Raw genomic sequence first — 16,813 nt, 5'->3', positions numbered from 1 at the left:
TCTCTCCTTGCATGTTTTTACATGTTTTTGAGGTTTTTTCTTCATTTTTTTTGACACAACAGTTAAAGTTTTGGATGTTAATTGAAGGGTTTTGATTTTCTTTACTTGTTCATCTTCCATTTTCACATATGTGGTTTTATTTTCATGTGTAAATAGGTGTTTATCTTCTTCATGTGTTGATTAAGGGTCATGAGTTTTGCATGTTTAATGGTGCTGATTAGACATTTTCCAGGTTTTGCAGTTGACTTTTGACATTTTAGTATCATGTTTTGTCAGTAAGATTCCTTTAACTTTTCAAGTTTTCTCTTCATGCAAGTTTTTACATTTTTTGGAGGTTTTTTCTTCATTTTTTTGACACAATAGTTAAAGTTTTGGATGTTAATTGAAGGGTTTTGATTTTCTTTACTTGTTCATCTTCCATTTTCACAGTTATGGTTTTATTTTCATGTGTAAATAGGTGTTTATCTTCTTCATGTGTTGATTAAGGGTCATAAGTTTTGCATGTTTAATGGTGCTGATTAGACTTTTTCCAGGTTTTGCAGTTGACTTTTGACATTTTAGTATCATGTTTTGTTAGTAAGATTCCTTTAACTTTTCAAGTCTTCTCTTCTTGCATGTTTTTACATTTTTTGAGGTTTTTTCTTCATTTTTTAGACACAACAGTTAAAGTTTTGGATGTTAATTGAAGGGTTTTGATTTTCTTTACATGTTCATCTTCCATTTTCACATATGTGGTTTTATTTTCATGTGTAAATAGGTGTTTATCTTCTTCATGTGTTGATTAAGGGTCATAAGTTTTGCATGTTTAATGGTGCTGATTAGACTTTGTCCAGGTTTTGCAGTTGACTTTTGACATTTTAGTATCATGTTTTGTCACTAAGATTCCTTTAACTTTTCATGTTTTCTCTCCTTGCATGTTTTTACATGTTTTTGAGGTTTTTTCTTCATTTTTTTTGACACAACAGTTAAAGTTTTGGATGTTAATTGAAGGGTTTTGATTTTCTTTACATGTTCATCTTCCATTTTCACATATGTGGTTTTATTTTCATGTGTAAATAGGTGTTTATCTTCTTCATGTGTTGATTAAGGGTCATAAGTTTTGCATGTTTAATGGTGCTGATTAGACTTTGTCCAGGTTTTGCAGTTGACTTTTGACATTTTAGTATCATGTTTTGTCACTAAGATTCCTTTAACTTTTCATGTTTTCTCTCCTTGCATGTTTTTACATGTTTTTGAGGTTTTTTCTTCATTTTTTTTGACACAACAGTTAAAGTTTTGGATGTTAATTGAAGGGTTTTGATTTTCTTTACTTGTTCATCTTCCATTTTCACAGTTATGGTTTTATTTTCATGTGTAAATAGGTGTTTATCTTCTTCATGTGTTGATTAAGGGTCATAAGTTTTGCATGTTTAATGGTGCTGATTAGACTTTTTCCAGGTTTTGCAGTTGACTTTTGACATTTTAGTATCATGTTTTGTCACTAAGATTCCTTTAACTTTTCATGTTTTCTCTTCTTGCATGTTTTTACATTTCTTGAGGTTTTTTCTTCATTTTTTTGACACAATAGTTAAAGTTTTGGATGTTAATTGAAGGGTTTTGATTTTCTTTACTTGTTCATCTTCCATTTTCACAGTTATGGTTTTATTTTCATGTGTAAATAGGTGTTTATCTTCTTCATGTGTTGATTAAGGGTCATAAGTTTTGCATGTTTAATGGTGCTGATTAGACTTTTTCCAGGTTTTGCAGTTGACTTTTGACATTTTAGTATCATGTTTTGTCAGTAAGATTCCTTTAACTTTTCAAGTCTTCTCTTCTTGCATGTTTTTACATTTCTTGAGGTTTTTTCTTCATTTTTTAGACACAACAGTTAAAGTTTTGGATGTTAATTGAAGGGTTTTGACTTTCTTTACTTGTTCATCTTCCATTTTCACATATGTGGTTTTATTTTCATGTGTAAATAGGTGTTTATCTTCTTCATGTGTTGATTAGGGGTCATAAGTTTTGCATGTTTAATGGTGCTGATTAGACTTTTTCCAGGTTTTGCAGTTGACTTTTGACATTTTAGTATCATGTTTTGTCACTAAGATTCCTTTAACTTTTCATGTTTTCTCTTCTTGCATGTTTTTACATTTTTTGAGGTTTTTTCTTCATTTTTTAGACACAACAGTTAAAGTTTTGGATGTTAATTGAAGGGTTTTGATTTTCTTTACATGTTCATCTTCCATTTTCACATATGTGGTTTTATTTTCATGTGTAAATAGGTGTTTATCTTCTTCATGTGTTGATTAAGGGTCATAAGTTTTGCATGTTTAATGGTGCTGATTAGACTTTGTCCAGGTTTTGCAGTTGACTTTTGACATTTTAGTATCATGTTTTGTCACTAAGATTCCTTTAACTTTTCATGTTTTCTCTCCTTGCATGTTTTTACATGTTTTTGAGGTTTTTTCTTCATTTTTTTTGACACAACAGTTAAAGTTTTGGATGTTAATTGAAGCGTTTTGATTTTCTTTACTTGTTCATCTTCCATTTTCACAGTTATGGTTTTATTTTCATGTGTAAATAGGTGATTATCTTCTTCATGTGTTGATTAAGGGTCATAAGTTTTGCATGTTTAATGGTGCTGATTAGACTTTTTCCAGGTTTTGCAGTTGACTTTTGACATTTTAGTATCATGTTTTGTCACTAAGATTCCTTTAACTTTTCATGTTTTCTCTCCTTGCATGTTTTTACATGTTTTTGAGGTTTTTTCTTCATTTTTTGACACAACAGTTAAAGTTTTGGATGTTAATTGAAGGGTTTTTATTTTGTTTACTTGTTCATCTTCCATTTTCACAGTTATGGTTTTATTTTCATGTGTAAATAGGTGTTTATCTTCTTCATGTGTTTATTCAGATTCATAAGTTTTGCATGTTTACTAATGCTATTTCCATTTTTTCCAGGTTTTGCAGTTGACTTTTGACATTTTAGTATCATGTTTTGTCACTAAGATTCCTTTAACTTTTCATGTTTTCTTTCCTTGCATGTTTTTACATGTTTTTGAGGTTTTTTCTTCATTTTTTTTGACACAACAGTTAAAGTTTTGGATGTTAATTGAAGGGTTTTGATTTTCTGTACTTGTTCATCTTCCATTTTCAAACTCATGGTTTTATTTTCATGTGTAAATAGGTGTTTATCTTCTTCATGTGTTGATTCAGATTCATAAGTTTTGCATGTTTACTAATGCTATTTCCATTTTTTCCAGGTTTTGCAGTTGACTTTTGACATTTTAGTATCATGTTTTGTCACTAAGATTCCTTTAACTTTTCAAGTTTTCTCTCCTTGCATGTTTTTACATGTTTTTGAGGTTTTTTCTTCATTTTTTTTGACACAACAGTTAAAGTTTTGGATGTTAATTGAAGAGTTTTGATTTTCTTTACTTGTTCATCTTCCATTTTCATAGTTATGGTTTTATTTTCATGTGTAAATAGGTGTTTATCTTCTTCATGTGTTGATTAAGGGTCATAAGTTTTGCATGTTTAATGGTGCTGATTAGATGTTTTCCAGGTTTTGCAGTTCACCTTTGACATTTTAGTATCATGTTTTGTCACTAAGAGTTGTTTAACTTTTCATGTTTTCTTTCCTTGCATGTCTTTTTGTTTTTTAAGGTTTCTTTCTCTTTTTTCGACACAACAGTTAAAGTTTTGGATGTTAATTTGTCTTTTTTTACTTAAGTTCTTTTTTAGTTGTTCTTTATTCATTTTCACATTTATGGTCATATTTTTTTTTATCCATAGGCGCTCAAGTTTTTTATATGTTGACCTGAACAATTTTTGTATCCTTCTGTGTTAATTATCCGTAATGATTTTTTTGTTTTCGTTGTACTTAAGTATTAACATTTCATCTTGTTTTTTTCAATTCATTGAGATAAGATTTTCACGTGTCTATTTAGTGTTATAATTTTTACATGTGTAAATGTCATATCTGGATTCTTTTTGTTCTTTATGTTAACTTTTGACATTATAGCATTATATTTCATTATTTAGAGTTAGTACATTTTAGTACTATGTTTCGTCACTGGAAGATATAAAATTTATAGAGAGACATAAAAAGTTTTTTATGTGATTTAGTTGTATAATTTTTGCATGTTTAAATGTCTTATGTAGATTTTTTGTTTTGCATTTTTTGAAGTTCACTGTTGTCATTTTAGTATCATGTTCTCTTACTGAGAGCTGCTTAACTTTTTCATGTGTTTTTGACTTTTTTTTCCCTTACAGATATTGAAGTCTCTTTCTGTTGATACACTTTTTGTATTTTTGTATGTTAATTGCACTTAAACATCTTAGTCTGTAGTTTTGTGTGTTGTCTGCAAATTCTTAATCTTCTCTAATCATCTCTTGTCTCTTCTCCCTCTGTGTGAATGGTATCCTTGAGTTTGTGCGTGTGTGTAGTTTGTCTTCTTTCCAGGTCTCCATGCTGCAGAGGAGGTTTTGCAGTTGAAGCCGTGTCAGCTCCTCCTGAGGTTTCTCCCTTTTTCCCCCTGTTAAAGAGGAGTTTTTTGGGAGTTTTTTCCTTATTTGAATAGATGGTCTAAATTGTTTGTAATCTGAGACAAATATGTGATTTTTAGCTATAATATCATAAAATTGACTTGAATTGACTTTAAAGTTATAATTAAATCTTGTGGACATACAGTGCTTGCTGGTAATAAGTGTAGTGTATTTTATTTTATTTGTGATCAATAAATTTAATCCTAATGTAATTCCTCAGACTGCTTTTTACCTTCTGTTTTCCTTCCTTTCTATATGACAAAATACACATGGTACACACAAAAACATCTTGTTGATGTAACTATTTGATCTTTTTTTTTTTTTTTAAATTAACTTAAAAATTAAGTGAAACACACTAAAATACAACAACTGTATTGACATGTGATAAAGTCAAATTGTTAGTAAACGCAAGAAAATATTGACTGTTCAAGTTTAAAGATACAACAAAAATGTATACAATGCATTGCAAAGCAGTGCAATACATTGGAATCTAAAAAAATCAATTCATTGCAATGTAACTTGCTAAAATACAAAAACCAACAACCAAAAATATCTTATGTTTAGTAGATATAAAGTGCTTACCGGTAATAAGTGAAAGTGTATTTTTCTTTATGTATGATCAAGCCAATAAATTTCACCTCAATGTAATCCTCCAGCAACTGCTATTTTACCTCATCTTCTTTGACAAAATACACCTTTATATCCCATGGTGCACACAAGAAAACTACTCAATCTCACCTCAATTAAGTGGAGTCTTAAAACAAGAGATCAGCTCCTATCTGGACATTACTTTGTGTGTTTTCAGTTCCCCTTGTAATGCGTTGAATAAGCACTGCACAGTCAGTGTCATGAAACAAGATGGCTACTACTTCACACACCTATCATGGGATGGCAAAGATGTGGGGCTGTGAGGGCAAACAATATTTGAGACAAGACTTTGTACCTCATATATGCACACAACATTCAGAGCTTGACTTTATAACCCATCTTCTTGGCTTTTTTCTTAAGAGAATCCAGTTTGTAGATGCTGTGTTAAGTCTCATCTTCTGTTGTTTTAATATATTCCTCGAGTAAAAAAAATAATGAAAATGTTCTTTAATTATCTAATCATTAACACTGTTGATGATATACTGTACACTATACTAACATGAAACCCCTAATGGCTGTAATGTTGAACCTCATTACAGTCAAACACATCTTTCAGATAGATATTATACATTTAGGACATACAAATTATTACCAGCTTGGCTTTTTTTCACCGTGCTTTTATTACTGATAAATGTGGGTATTTCTAGCAGCTGGAATTAAGTCTAGTAACTTCTGCATGAGCCTATTTGTGGACTTGAAGGATTGTAGGATCGGGCGGCCCTCACCACTGCGGACTCAGATGGACCTAATTAATGTAAAAGTCTGTGATGAGTATTATCTGCGAGTGCATTCATTTCTGGGCACTTGGATATGGCCCTTCTTTGGCTAATCCAGGAAATCACCAACTGAACTGAAGTAGAAGTAAAGACAGGTTGAAGGAAAGTGGGAACACTTGAGTAGAAACTGAAACTGAGCACACAAAACAGTAAAAGAGTATAGGAGGGTGGAATTTTACTGAAAATGCAAGTACATTTATATGGACACAAATATACTTTGAGATATGGGTAAACTTATCATAATTTACCCAAACTTATGCTACATAAAATTAGAGGAAAATGTTGCTTTTGACATGATGACATTGTTGAATGAATCCCTATTGGCTTAACCTGCACAAAATGTGTACACAAGTAGGTGGAAATGGTCCACTGGTTATTTTTGGCAATATAGATCTACCAGGTAACATATCTCCTAAATCATTTTCATTTACATTAAAAGATAAAAGTAGTGCATATAATTTAAATAATATAAATAACGTTTTAATTTAAAACAAATCATTTCCCAGACTCTGATTGGTGTTGTTTTTTTAACTGAGTTTGTTAGATGGTCCATGTCCAGGAAACATTCCTTCAAAGATGATGTTTAAATCTACAAACATGGCTGCTGCAAACAGTTTTGGTCATTGCTCTGGATCTGCTCCAGTGCCTCGCTTCCATTTTCTACCCCGTCATCCTCCTGCTCCTCTTCTCTTTGTGCCTGCTCTTCAGTGGTGGTGATAGACATTGCAGCCTGACAACCCTCGTCAGTCCTCCTTCTCTCCTCCTCTCCCTCCTCCTCCTGCTCCCCGTGTGTTTCCACCTGCTCTAGGCTGCCCTTTGAGCAGTCATCCTCCTCTCCATCACCTCCGCCAGTCCCTGTCCTTTTCGCTTTTCTCGTGAACCCGCCTCTTCTCCCGTCATCCTCTCCATCCTTCCCTTCGGCCACTCCTACGACCCCGTCTCCCTCTGCCTCTCCAGTCCCTCCTTCAGTTCCTGCCCCGTTCCCTGCTGCTGGACATTTATGGTCTCTATAGTAGCTCTGTCTGGTGAATCCCTTGTTGCAGGTGGAGCATCTGAAGCGGTAGTTATCTGTGTGGGACTGCTGATGCTCGAGCATGTGAGCCCTGCGGCTAAACGCCTTCTGACAAAACAGACACTTGTAGGGTTTGATACCTGGAGGAGAGAGATGTTTGTGAGAATCAGTGTAATGTAACTGCCTCTTACAACTAAAGATGTTGTTCCTATCACTTCATTTAATCTCTTGGCTCTGCAAACATGACCTAAGGATTTGTAATCAACTCTCATTTTGTAGATACACTATATCATTCATGCAACAGCAAAATTCCCAGATCTGGATCACCACTAATATCTACTCTGTTCACTAATTGTCATTGAAATCTGTTCTATTTTTTGGTATACTGCTAACACACGGGCCTTTGAATAAACAAGAAAGAAGAAAGTTTTATTAACACTGTTTTTTTAAGCTTATTAGAACATCACAAAACCCAGAACAGCACATTAACCCCATGTTTTTAAACTGTTGTCTGGCCATGCAGCAGCACAAACCAAATTCCATTTATTAGGTAGCTGCAAAAGTTTCAGAGGTGGATATGTCACAATCTCAGCTCATATTACCAAAAATACCTGCATGACTAGATACCTTTTATAGTAAGTTGAGCATTTTTGTGATTTGGGTGAACTGGGCCTAGACATTAAACCATATTGTGCAGGTATACAGTGGTTCATTGGAATGTAAATACGTTTGACACTGAAATTAAGAGTTTGCTAAATTCTCTGTAGCCTGACGTTTTATTACAAATACAGGTTATGCACTGAGGTCACGTTTTTCATGGAATAGCACTCAATATTGAGTGGCAACACAAACGTGCTACAGCTGCTGTGAATGTGTACACCACAAAAATAACTGTGATTTTTGAAAAAGAGTAAACGTGTATAGTCATGCTAGCAGCTCTCTGAAGCTCTACTTAAACAGCTGTGATTTGATCTAAATGCTAATATCAGCAAGCTAACATGCTCACAATGACAATGCTAACATGCTAATGTTTGATATTTACAATGTTCACCATCTTTGGCGCTAGTTTGTTACTATTCTAACATCTGAAACAATTTGAAAACCTATTTGATTATCTGAAAAATACAATGTCACATAGTGGACGGTGACACTTGATAAAAATATTATTGATATTATTATTGACTCACCAGAATGTGACAGAATGTGGGCCTTGAGTTTGTCAGGTCTGTTGAATTCTTTGGTGCACCCTACATGTGTCCTGATGAAAAAAACCCCAGTTAGTATAAAATTTAATTATCTTATAAGAAATGTAAGAAAATATGAAAGGAAAGAATCAAAGAAATAAGAAGTAAAGAATAAAAAAGAGGGCCAGAAAAGCAGAAATGAGGAGAAAAGAGAAAAGCAAAGAAGGAAGGTTAAAGAATGAGTGAATTCAAACTGCCAATCTTGCATTTCTAATTAATCAGGAGTGACTTCAGCTAATAGGACATTCCCATTGGAGAACCTCACCTGAAAGGACACTTGTATTTTTTAAAGGGTTCGTGGATGAGCATGTGTCGCTTCACTTTGTCCTTCCTGTTGAATGTCGCCTCACAGAGGGAGCATTTGTATGGCTTTTCACCTGGAAAACGGAATCAGCATCAAACTCACACCTGTACTTTGATCAACGGCCTTTGTAGTTGTTAGTTGGGTTAAGTGATATGCAAATGTTGTGAATATAACTCAAATGTTTCAGACAGAGACACATCAACACCTTTTTAATCAGCAGGCTAAGAGTTAACTCAAGTAATATTAAAGTCTTAAGAATTTAAATTCCCTAATTTTAACACTAGGTGTATGGTAGGTATTTTTTTCTGTTGCAGCCTCATTTTAAGTTTGTGGTGTGTTTTGGAAAAAAGAGAAGATCTGGGTTGTTAGCCTGAGCAGTGACATCCAGGAGTGACACCTACTGGAACTAAAACATCATCAACATCAGTCTCAGCTGTGCCGAAGCCCCTGCCTATGAAACTAAACTAATGCACAATTTTTTAGTGGCTTGACTAAAAGTCTCCAAGAAAAAAATGTCAGAGATGAATGCACAGGATGGATGCTTCATGGAAGTCCTTCAGACCTGAATGAATACGTGTGTGCAGTTTGAGGTAGTGCTCTGTCTTAAAGGCCTTCTTGCAGATCTGACACTTGAACCTCCCTCCAACGCCATGAGTGGGAAGGTGCCGTCTGAAGTACCTCTCACACGGGAACACCTGATGGCCAGAAAGAGAACAAATCAGACACAGCACAAAGTCTTCAAATGTGACATGAAAAACAAAAAACCCTGAGCATCACAAACCTGAACTAGTTATTAAACATTTTAAGGTAAAGATATTAAGGAATGGTAGATTTATGGCAACTGTAACTTCTAGGGTCCAAATATCTCCACAAGAATTGACGTTAAATATTCCAGGAGTATACATTGTGTGTTTTGTACCTTTTCACAGTGTGGGCAAGGAAAGCTGTGTGAGGCTGTCAGTAGATGCTGTTCCAGGGCCTCCTGGGTAGAATATCTGCTTTGACATTTCACACACCTGAAGGAAAACACAAGATAACAAGCGGTGTTTTTTGTTAGGAATAAGAATGAAGTATCAACCAACTGCAGTAACATACAATAAGACCAAAGCACACAGGTTCATGGGTATAAAGAAATCGATGTTGACACCAGAGTTGAACCAGTAAAGCAAGAACATAAAATGAGCAGTGAGTCCGTGTCAGCTGACTTAATGATGCCAGTGTTCTTCACTCCCGCTATAATTCACATAGAATCAATACACAAGGATGAGCGGTTGAGCTGACCTGTAGATGGTGGTTTCTTTGCGTGTGTTCTGCTGTGGGCAGAAGCAGTGGGAGTACTGGTGGACTCCCAGTTCGAACAGCGAAGGGAACACCTTACTGCAGAGGTGGCAGCGGTAAGTCAGCTGCTCCTGGTGCGTCCTAATGTGCTCCAAGAACTGATCCAACTTCTGGAAGGTCTGGGAGCAGGACTTCAACACACACTTATAAACCTGCAGGAAAGCAAGCAGTGTTATTAATGTTGATATTTAAAAAAAACACAAACAGAATTCATGAGCTTTTTTGTCAGAAAATCAAACCCATGACACAAAGAGTACAAAAACATAGAAAGATAATCTAAACCTGTTAGCTTCTCGTTATAAAAAGGATGCTGTTCAGCATCTGGTTCTGAAGCTATCAGATGTACAGAAACACACCACACAGGCAGACTTTTCAGATCAATCAGGGCTTTCAACTGCAGTACGACACAGAGAAGAACCAAAAATAAAATCAAAGACAACGGTCACTGTGATGTATTATCTTATTATCAACTCTCTACAAATAGATTTCCATATTGTACAGAAGTTATACACAAACAATGACTGTCTGGACGGTAGGAAAAATGTAAAACATTCAGTAAAATGGTTAGCTGTAATGTGGTAAATGGTACATATAAAACAATTTTATTGACATGACTTTACCATTATTATTGTATCAGCGTCTAACAAAGACAAAAACATGAAAGTACAAGACTTCTTGTCATGTATGACTGACATGATCTTCAGTCGTCTTTAAAAGCGCAGCCTTTGTAACCTCTAAGCGACACTGCCACCCACAGACACACACCCCACATGTACCTCCTCCGCACTCACCTGCTCCCCTTTATGCTGGGTCAGGTGGGACTTGAGCTGGAAGTAGGTCTTGAACTTGCTGGCGCAGAACTGGCACTGGTAGGAGCTGTCAATCACAACAATTTGTTTGGTCTGAGCTTGGCACTGTTGGTTCTGGTTAGATTCATGCATCTGGACCTGAGGATGCCTGTTCTGCACGTCTTCTCCTCCCCTACCCTCCGGATCGACCTGGGCCTCAGTCGCACTCTGTTCCAGCTCTCCTGGAGACTCTGCAATGAAGCATTTTATTTACTGTAAGGGCTGGAGTTGTAAATTTGATGCTGGATCAGTAAATGTTACTGATTTTATATCTCTCTTTTGCTCTCCACTGACTCATTAGCAGCTAAATGATCTATTTTGTTTTCCAGGTAGTTACTGACTTTGTCTGTCTGCCATTTGTTGCTGGACACGTAGTGTGCAACAGGGTTTATCAGAGCTTTTTCACTGATAACAGCGAAAACAGAACAGAAAAGTTGTCGGCTTTAAAACCAAAACAACAAGCTGAAAGATGCTAAAACGCTCTGTAGAGCTGTAAGGAACTGCAGAGTTGGTGATCATTTTCTATGAGCAACTTCTTTCACATTTGACGTAGTGATTTGACGCTTTGTTGGCATGAAAATATTGATTAGTGCATCTTTAACACAAAGACATGACACTGGTATTAATCTTCTCGTTCTCAGAAAGAAATTAAATAAGCATATTTAACTAAGTCACTATGAGAACATCTAAACAAGTATTCAGAGTTGCATTGAGTTAATTTTTTTAGCTACAGTGGTAGAATTCAGGCCTACAATAAAATCCTATTTTTGTAAAGCTTTAATTAATGTTTGTGTTGACAGTGTGTCAACCCTCTGGTTAGTTAGTTGATGTTGTACAAGCTTACAATATACTGAGAGGCGTATAAAACATTCCAACTCAAAGCTTTGAAAATGTGTTATAGTCACAATGAAATCAATATAATTTCATATTATCAATATAATTTACAAGTATTGTAACAGATAGTACCTGTTTGAGCTGCCTCTTCCTCTGCATGTGTTTGACTGGTCTGCTGCTGCGGCCCCTCCTCTTGTTCACCTTGCTGCTGCTCCCTGCCCCCTTCATCCTCATTGGCTGACACTGGCACCACCTTCACTGTGATTGGTAGTCTTGAGACAGTGCTGGCCACACCCATAGGCCACACCTTTAGGATAAAGACAGTTGATGTTATTGTGTTGTTGGCATTATGTTGCATTCACAAACTTTATGTTTTAAAAGATATTTCAAAGTGCTTATGATACATTTGACTTCATGGACTCAGTAACCCAGCGCAACTTGCGAGTCAAGTGCATCATGCCCAGTACATCAGGTGTATGCAAACACATTTTTGGTAATTATGTGGCAAAAAGGGGAGTCCAGACTTCTGAAAAACAAACATAGATTTATGTCAGAAAGTATTATCACAAACTGTTCAGAACCTTGTGTGTCTGCATGTGTTTCTTCACGTTGGACTTCTGAGCAAACGCTCGGCCACAGACGATGCACTGAAATGGTTTCTCTCCTGTGTGGCTGCAAAAAGCAAACAGTAAGAAGTCATGACTGGAAGGGAACAGAGTCTATTTTTGGATGAGTGCAGTCCACCGTGCTGGAGAGCGACTCACCTTCTAATGTGCTGCTGAAGATCAAAGTTTTTCGAAAAGATTTTGTCACAGAAATTACACTTCAGCTTTGGACCTTTGCCTTTCAGCTGCTCTGCTGAGGAGATGAAAATTAATCCAACGATCACCGTCATACATTTCATATCTGTCATTATGTCATCATATGAAATTTAATTAATCGTTACTGTAGCCTCTATGTTTTATAACTGATCAATACTACACCTGTTGTTTATGGGAAACTGGTCAAATGTAAGTTTAGGCAACAGCCTCTAAAGAGCTTAAAATTTAAACTTGCAATGTTTTTCTCCACACACACCTGTGGCTCCGTCGGGGCTCTTTTTGCTACACCTTGGTCGTTTGGGAATGATGACCTTTTCAAAGTCACCCAGCTCCGTCAGGTTGGTGGTGATGCTGCAGGTCTTGGTTTTGGTGCCCTGCTTCCCGGGACTGTAGACAGGAGGGGTGTTGTATGACTGGCTCTCCACACACTGACTGGGCACCTGAGGAAGAACATTATCTGATCATTTAATTTAGTACTTTTGAACAAATTTAGTTTAAGTTCAGTATTCCTTTTGCAGCCATTATAGCCAGAAACAACTTTTTTTTCTACTGCAACACCAGAAGACTTACATATTAATGACTGAGATGATAACCAGACTCACTTGTACAGGATGGAAAGGCTGCAGACCCAGGGTGTGGATCTCTGCACTACCACCCCCCGCCATATGTGGCAGTGTGCTGTACACCTGGACCACCGAGTTGCTGTGGCTTGCTGGGACTTGTGACGAGAGTGGTTGTTGGGTGGGCTGTCCAGCTGGCAAGGGGTGGGCTGGTGTCTGGCCGGAGGGCAGGGGGTGTGACGACTGCTGTTGCTGCTGCTGCTGCTGCTGCTGCTGCTGCTGCTGTTGGTGATGATGATGATGGTGGTGGTGGTGGTGATGGTGCTGAAGGTAAGATACCCCAGCTGTGTGCATGCTGAGGTTACTCTGAGATACAAAAAAAAAAAAATGAAGGAGACAGATTAACGCAGCACCATACTGTACGTTTATTGTATGCTCGGAATTACTCAAACTGTTGTTAATCATCTCACACACCAGATTTTATTGCATCTAAATAGAAAATGTGATACAGTACCAGACAAGACCGCGGTGCTTTATAGGGTCAAAGCATACCAAAGTGCCAAAAGGTAAAATATCCACTCTGTACTACCTGTATAGGTGTCTGCATGGTGGCCATCGGCTGGTCAATGGAAGTGAAGGCTGAGATAGCCGACATGAGAATGTCATCGCTGACCAGCACGTTGCCTTGGACCAGAGTGTGTGTCAGAGGGGAAGGAGGGACTGTGATGTAAGTGGATACCTGGTGTATAAGTGGAGAATACACAAACATAAAATGTGTTCATTATTCAAACCCATCTAGATAAACTTCCAGGTACATTTGTAAGCTGTAAGTTTACAGATAAAATAACAAAATATGACCCAATCTAAAACAAACTGTTCCTGAAGTAGCTGATTCACCATGAAATGAATCAAACAATTTATCAGTTATCCACATTAAAAAAAAAAAAAGTCTTTCTGTTCTCACTTGTCTGTTGGCAGGAGTCTGTGGTCCAGAGCTGATAGAGGGGACAGGTGTGTAGGCATTGGTAGAAGCCAGGGACACCGTGGACAGGGAGGGGGCGCTAGACTGGCACTGTTCCCTCTTGTGTGTCATGAAGGCTGGCAGAGAATTGAACTGTTTCTTACACTTCCCACACAGGAACACGTCCTCGTCGTCTGTAGTGAAGGACGAACACGGATATTTGAGGCGAATGCAGCAGAAAACAATGGATAGAAGAACTAACAGACCTATACTACTGTATACTGCAGAGACATGAAACAAGTCATATAAAACACTGCTTTCTAATGCACATAAAAGTAGGTTTTGTTTACATTACTGTGTTCGCATATTGTATTGTATTTCCAATTCATAAAACATAGCAGAAATCAGTCTTTTACTGTAATTCTATTCTTTTATGTAAGGGGTTTATTTTTACTATTTCAAAAGTCCCTACTACATCTGCCTCGCAAGCAGTTGGCCAACATGGCAACTGCCCCCTGTTACTCCTTTAGTCTGGTCCTGAGGCCTCATGGGTACAGGCCCTGCCACCAGGCACTCGCCCTCTAAGCCTCTCTCACAATCCTGGAGGGGGTCTTGGTCTCCGTAGAGGTCTCTCACTCACCTGGGACTAATTTGCCTTGTGAGATGCTAACACAAACATACAGTAACAGCAGCTAAAGCTAAAAGTAAATGCTACATCATTCCCCTGAAGAAAACCCTAATATGGTGGAGGCTGTGAAATTTGATAATACTAATTTCCTGTTACCTGAATAACATTTCCTGTCTTGCAACCTCAGCTATTCAAACGAAGCACGTTCCATCTTCTTAACATCATCTCTGTGCATCAGCTGGTATTGTGTTAAAGACGGAGATTCTCTACAAGCCAGTTTTAAACTTCAGGCTGGTTACCTGTGTACTTACCCATGGACTGGATAGTGGGAGTCCCAGACACGTTCTGGTTGTTTGGGTCGGGAACTCCACCTTGGCCATCCAGCAGAGACTGGACCGCCAACACTGTCTGGTTGTCCATGCCTGAAGAGGAGGAAGAAGATGAGGATGAAGAAACAGTGTTATATGTCATATTCTACCAAGCTCCACTGTATGTAACAGTCAGAGGTTGTATGTATCATTAAAATCTGAAAATATTGATTTGGATGATATTTAGTGAGCAGCTGATCAGGTGAATATGCCTGAACAGCTGCTCACTAGAAAGATTTTTAACTGGGACATTTTACATGGACATTAGTGAGGTAATCCTTATGTTGTAAGATGACACTGTAAACTGTTCCTGATGTATAAAGAAAGATGGTCTGTTGATGTTTGGTACAAACTTGAAGTAATGAAGATGAAGTTAATTTTATGGTTTATTGCTCAATATATTATAATATAAGGGCTACACTCTCTACTAAAATGCCCTTAATGTCTGATGAGTCTTTCTGGATGAATGATTTAAAAAAAAAACAAAAAAACTTGAGCTGTCTCTCAAGAAGGGAAACTTTTGTGTAGCTGATTTTATTTGTAGAGCAGGTACAGAAGTTTTATTCTTTGTAATGTAAACATTTTGTTCTTGTCTATGTTTGACAAATTTTTCACCATTGCAACTGCATTTTGTTGTCTTATTAGTCCATGTGGGCTTGGGACTTGTATGTGTGTTACACAATAACTAACAAGCTTTAGGTTTTACGTCTGTTAAGGGGTCTAGATAATAAGCTGAGAAGAAACAACAGGGATTGTGTCTTTTAAAAAGACACTACAGGGAGGATGCTTACACTAACAGTGACTGACAGGGGTTCTGAATGACTGTCTGCTAAACCTTCAGACATGAAATGACATATTAGTCAAGACCAGCAGCTTTATTCATCTCTATATAAGAGTGTAGACAAATGTAATGACCACTACTACTGCTAATAAATACCTAAGGAGATTAAAATACTCAAACTATAAGGTATCTGTAAATTCACTATACACAGACACACTGTTAGTCCTTATAGATATACTGTATTATATGAATATTACAGTGTGCTTTTATCAGATGGGCCTGCTGCTTCAGTATAAAATACAGTCTGAATTGCAGGAAAAGGCCCACATCGTTTCACTGCCAGACTGAAACAGGATAAGAACATCTTACAATCTCAAACTGCTCATAAGGTCTGAACAAAAATAAATCTGTTCGTTTGTTTACAACCATGGACTCTCTCCCTGGCAAAGGATGTTTTGATTGCTATAACAAAAATAGACGCCTTAAAATAGGTTTGTTAAGGCTTTTCTGTATATTCAAATGGGCCTGGTATATTAACGTTGTTTAAAATGCAAATTCACGTTTTGTTCTGGTCGTAGTTACGTGGTTATTAACAAATTATTCCTACCTTCAAGCACTTCAAATATTGCCTGCGCCATCTTGCAGTTCTCCTGCTGCGCACGATAGGCGCTCGATTAGCAGAGGCTGCCTGCTGAGGTACGCTCCCTTCCACGCAGGAGAAGACGTCGTAAACATTAAAACCAACGAGTTGGAGGCAAACATTTGCCTTATTAATCGTCACAACAGACCGACGAGGGAGTTGAAATTATGTCTCAGTTGGAAGAATGGCGTGTTATTTTGTCTGAGGCCACCAAATTATGACGGCTGCGGTTTTTCGGCGCTCCAAATAACATTTTCACGCGTGACACAAATAAACACAGAACGTGACACTCTTGAGTTTGTGTTGAGAGCAAATACAGGTCGTATTGAGCATTATCAAGTGTAAGAAATCGTATCTTCATTTCAAGTAAGGTAACAAGATAACATGACGCTGATTTATTTGTTTTCCTCGTTGAACTTAAATGCACCTCCAGATCGACAAATCTGCGCTCGGTAAAAATGACTGACAGCCGCGTAGACCAATCAGAGACTGTTATTCCCGCCCAGCGGAAGGTGCGGCTTTTC

General features: G+C 37.1%; 1 protein-coding gene across 2 annotated transcripts; it reads right to left on the bottom strand.

Annotated features, from left to right (window-relative positions):
* Nucleotides 1-6,108: 6,108 nt before the first annotated feature.
* Nucleotides 6,109-16,693, bottom strand: znf341 (zinc finger protein 341). Of its 2 annotated transcripts, none has more exons than XM_044351796.1 (16): nucleotides 16,257-16,693; nucleotides 14,812-14,922; nucleotides 13,876-14,066; nucleotides 13,501-13,650; nucleotides 12,954-13,277; nucleotides 12,608-12,791; nucleotides 12,295-12,388; nucleotides 12,112-12,202; nucleotides 11,663-11,837; nucleotides 10,640-10,887; nucleotides 9,792-10,000; nucleotides 9,430-9,526; nucleotides 9,073-9,205; nucleotides 8,472-8,583; nucleotides 8,150-8,220; nucleotides 6,109-7,102 (listed from the first exon to the last, which is right to left on the bottom strand). In XM_044351796.1, the coding sequence occupies exons 1-16, from the start codon at nucleotides 16,285-16,287 to the stop codon at nucleotides 6,540-6,542; spliced, it is 2,784 nt and encodes a 927-aa protein (XP_044207731.1). In that variant the 5' UTR covers nucleotides 16,288-16,693; the 3' UTR covers nucleotides 6,109-6,539. The 2 variants fall into 2 exon arrangements, with proteins under 2 accessions (XP_044207731.1, XP_044207732.1); XM_044351797.1 differs by having other exon boundaries at nucleotides 12,295-12,385; nucleotides 16,257-16,692.
* Between the last annotated feature and the right edge of the window lie 120 nt (nucleotides 16,694-16,813).

The sequence above is a fragment of the Thunnus albacares genome, chromosome 5 (genome assembly GCF_914725855.1).
Source record: "Thunnus albacares chromosome 5, fThuAlb1.1, whole genome shotgun sequence".
Lineage (NCBI taxonomy): Eukaryota > Metazoa > Chordata > Actinopteri > Scombriformes > Scombridae > Thunnus > Thunnus albacares.
The sequence above is the reverse complement of the archived record's forward strand: the minus strand, read 5'-3'. Positions and strand labels throughout refer to the sequence as shown.

Bases quoted from the DNA above. Each gene is read 5' to 3' on its own strand.
- znf341 (XM_044351796.1), bottom strand. From the start codon at position 16,287: ATGGCGCAGGCAATATTTGAAGTGCTTGAAG. The intron at 14,923-16,256 runs GTAGGAATAATT...CCTCCTCTTCAG, and splicing joins AATATTTGAAGTGCTTGAAG to GCATGGACAACCAGACAGTG. The intron at 10,001-10,639 runs GTGAGTGCGGAG...GCTTTCCTGCAG, and splicing joins CCCAGCATAAAGGGGAGCAG to GTTTATAAGTGTGTGTTGAA.